At 41.4% G+C, this 1,310-nt stretch overlaps 1 protein-coding gene across 1 annotated transcript in view; it reads left to right on the top strand.

Moving 5' to 3' along the window:
• The first annotated feature begins 200 nt into the window (after positions 1-200).
• syne1a (spectrin repeat containing, nuclear envelope 1a) overlaps positions 201-1,310 on the top strand; it is a 133,452-nt gene continuing 132,342 nt past the window's right edge. Inside the window, exon 1 of the mRNA XM_016548796.1 lies at positions 201-595. Within this exon, the coding sequence (XP_016404282.1) occupies positions 490-595 (106 nt within the window). The 5' untranslated portion in view covers positions 201-489. The remainder of the gene's footprint in view (positions 596-1,310) is intronic.

Here is a 1,310-nt window from a genome sequence, read left to right on the forward strand (position 1 = left end):
AATTCAGCTGATCTTAGGAAATTTCAGTGCCGAGCACATCCTGCCCGGTTCGGTCTTTAAAGAGTGTGCGTGCCGGCAGGCTATGTGTCTCTCAACACATACACGCACACCACTCCCCCTTCCGTCATTATATTACACTCATATTCCGTCATATTATTACACTCAGATCTGTGATGACATCACACATTCCCATACAAACGATTGGCTAGAGGCGCAAGGGGAATCGTTCCTGCAGAGAGAGTAAAGACAGAAGGATGTTGAGACCGGTGCTGCACACATGCACACATTCCCACTTCTTTCTATTACGTTGGAAGGACATGGATGGTTTTCCATTTTGATTACTTACGTCGTATGGCGAGAAGGAAGTCGGGAACGTATCGACAAGCAGAATCAAAAGCTCCACAAGAGGAAAGTCAAGAGTAGTTGACCTCTGACCGTCACAGGTGGATGTGCTCTTCGTGAACTTAGGATCACAAAGGCATTCTGGGAATGGATGTCAAGGGCAAGGTGGCAAGACGATGGGAGGATATAGCTGCCAAAAAGAAGTCTGGCACATCCCTCAACTTAGTGCAAGGGGTTTCTCGACACCTGCGTGGTAAGAGATTGACTTGTACACGAATGCATCTGGTGTCAATGATGGACATGCGCTTCTAAGTGATTTGCACATGTTTATATTCAATACTTTGTCAGATTTGCATATTTGACTCCATATCTAACTGTTTTTGTGCTTCTATGCAGTGAAAAAAAATATATAAACAATTTTCACTTAGAAATGGCTAGAAAAATTTCACAATTAATTAGAGAAATAGCTAATAACACATTGAATTAAATGTGAACTTTTGAGTTAGAAAGACTGAAATAGCATTTTCATGTAAAACATACTCCAATAATCTTTGTTTTATTTACAACTTTGAAATTTTTTTTACAGTATGCATGTGTTAATGTTGTATTGTTGAGTATTTTTGGCAATGAAACGGTCCGCTGTAGGGGAGCTCAGCAGGTTCTTGGATGTGCTGTGGATCATTTCTGACTGTGCAAGAGAGACAGTCAAGTGTTGATTAATCATGGTGGTTATTTTAGAAATTTAATTAGGAATTCAAAAAAAGACAGCTGGCTATTTTTATGTAGGTGCAGTGGGGATGTTTTGTGGGTGTATATGTCAAATGCGCATACAGTGAGTTTGCATCTGTGTTTCCTACTCAAAGTCACCCTGTCCTTATGATGCTGGGCCAGGCACACACACTCTCTCTCTCTCTCTCTCTCTCTCTCTCTCTCTCACACACACACACACACACACACACACACACTCA

The sequence above is a fragment of the Sinocyclocheilus rhinocerous genome, unplaced genomic scaffold, assembly GCF_001515625.1.
Source record: "Sinocyclocheilus rhinocerous isolate Xijiao unplaced genomic scaffold, SAMN03320098_v1.1 scaffold1606, whole genome shotgun sequence".
Lineage (NCBI taxonomy): Eukaryota > Metazoa > Chordata > Actinopteri > Cypriniformes > Cyprinidae > Sinocyclocheilus > Sinocyclocheilus rhinocerous.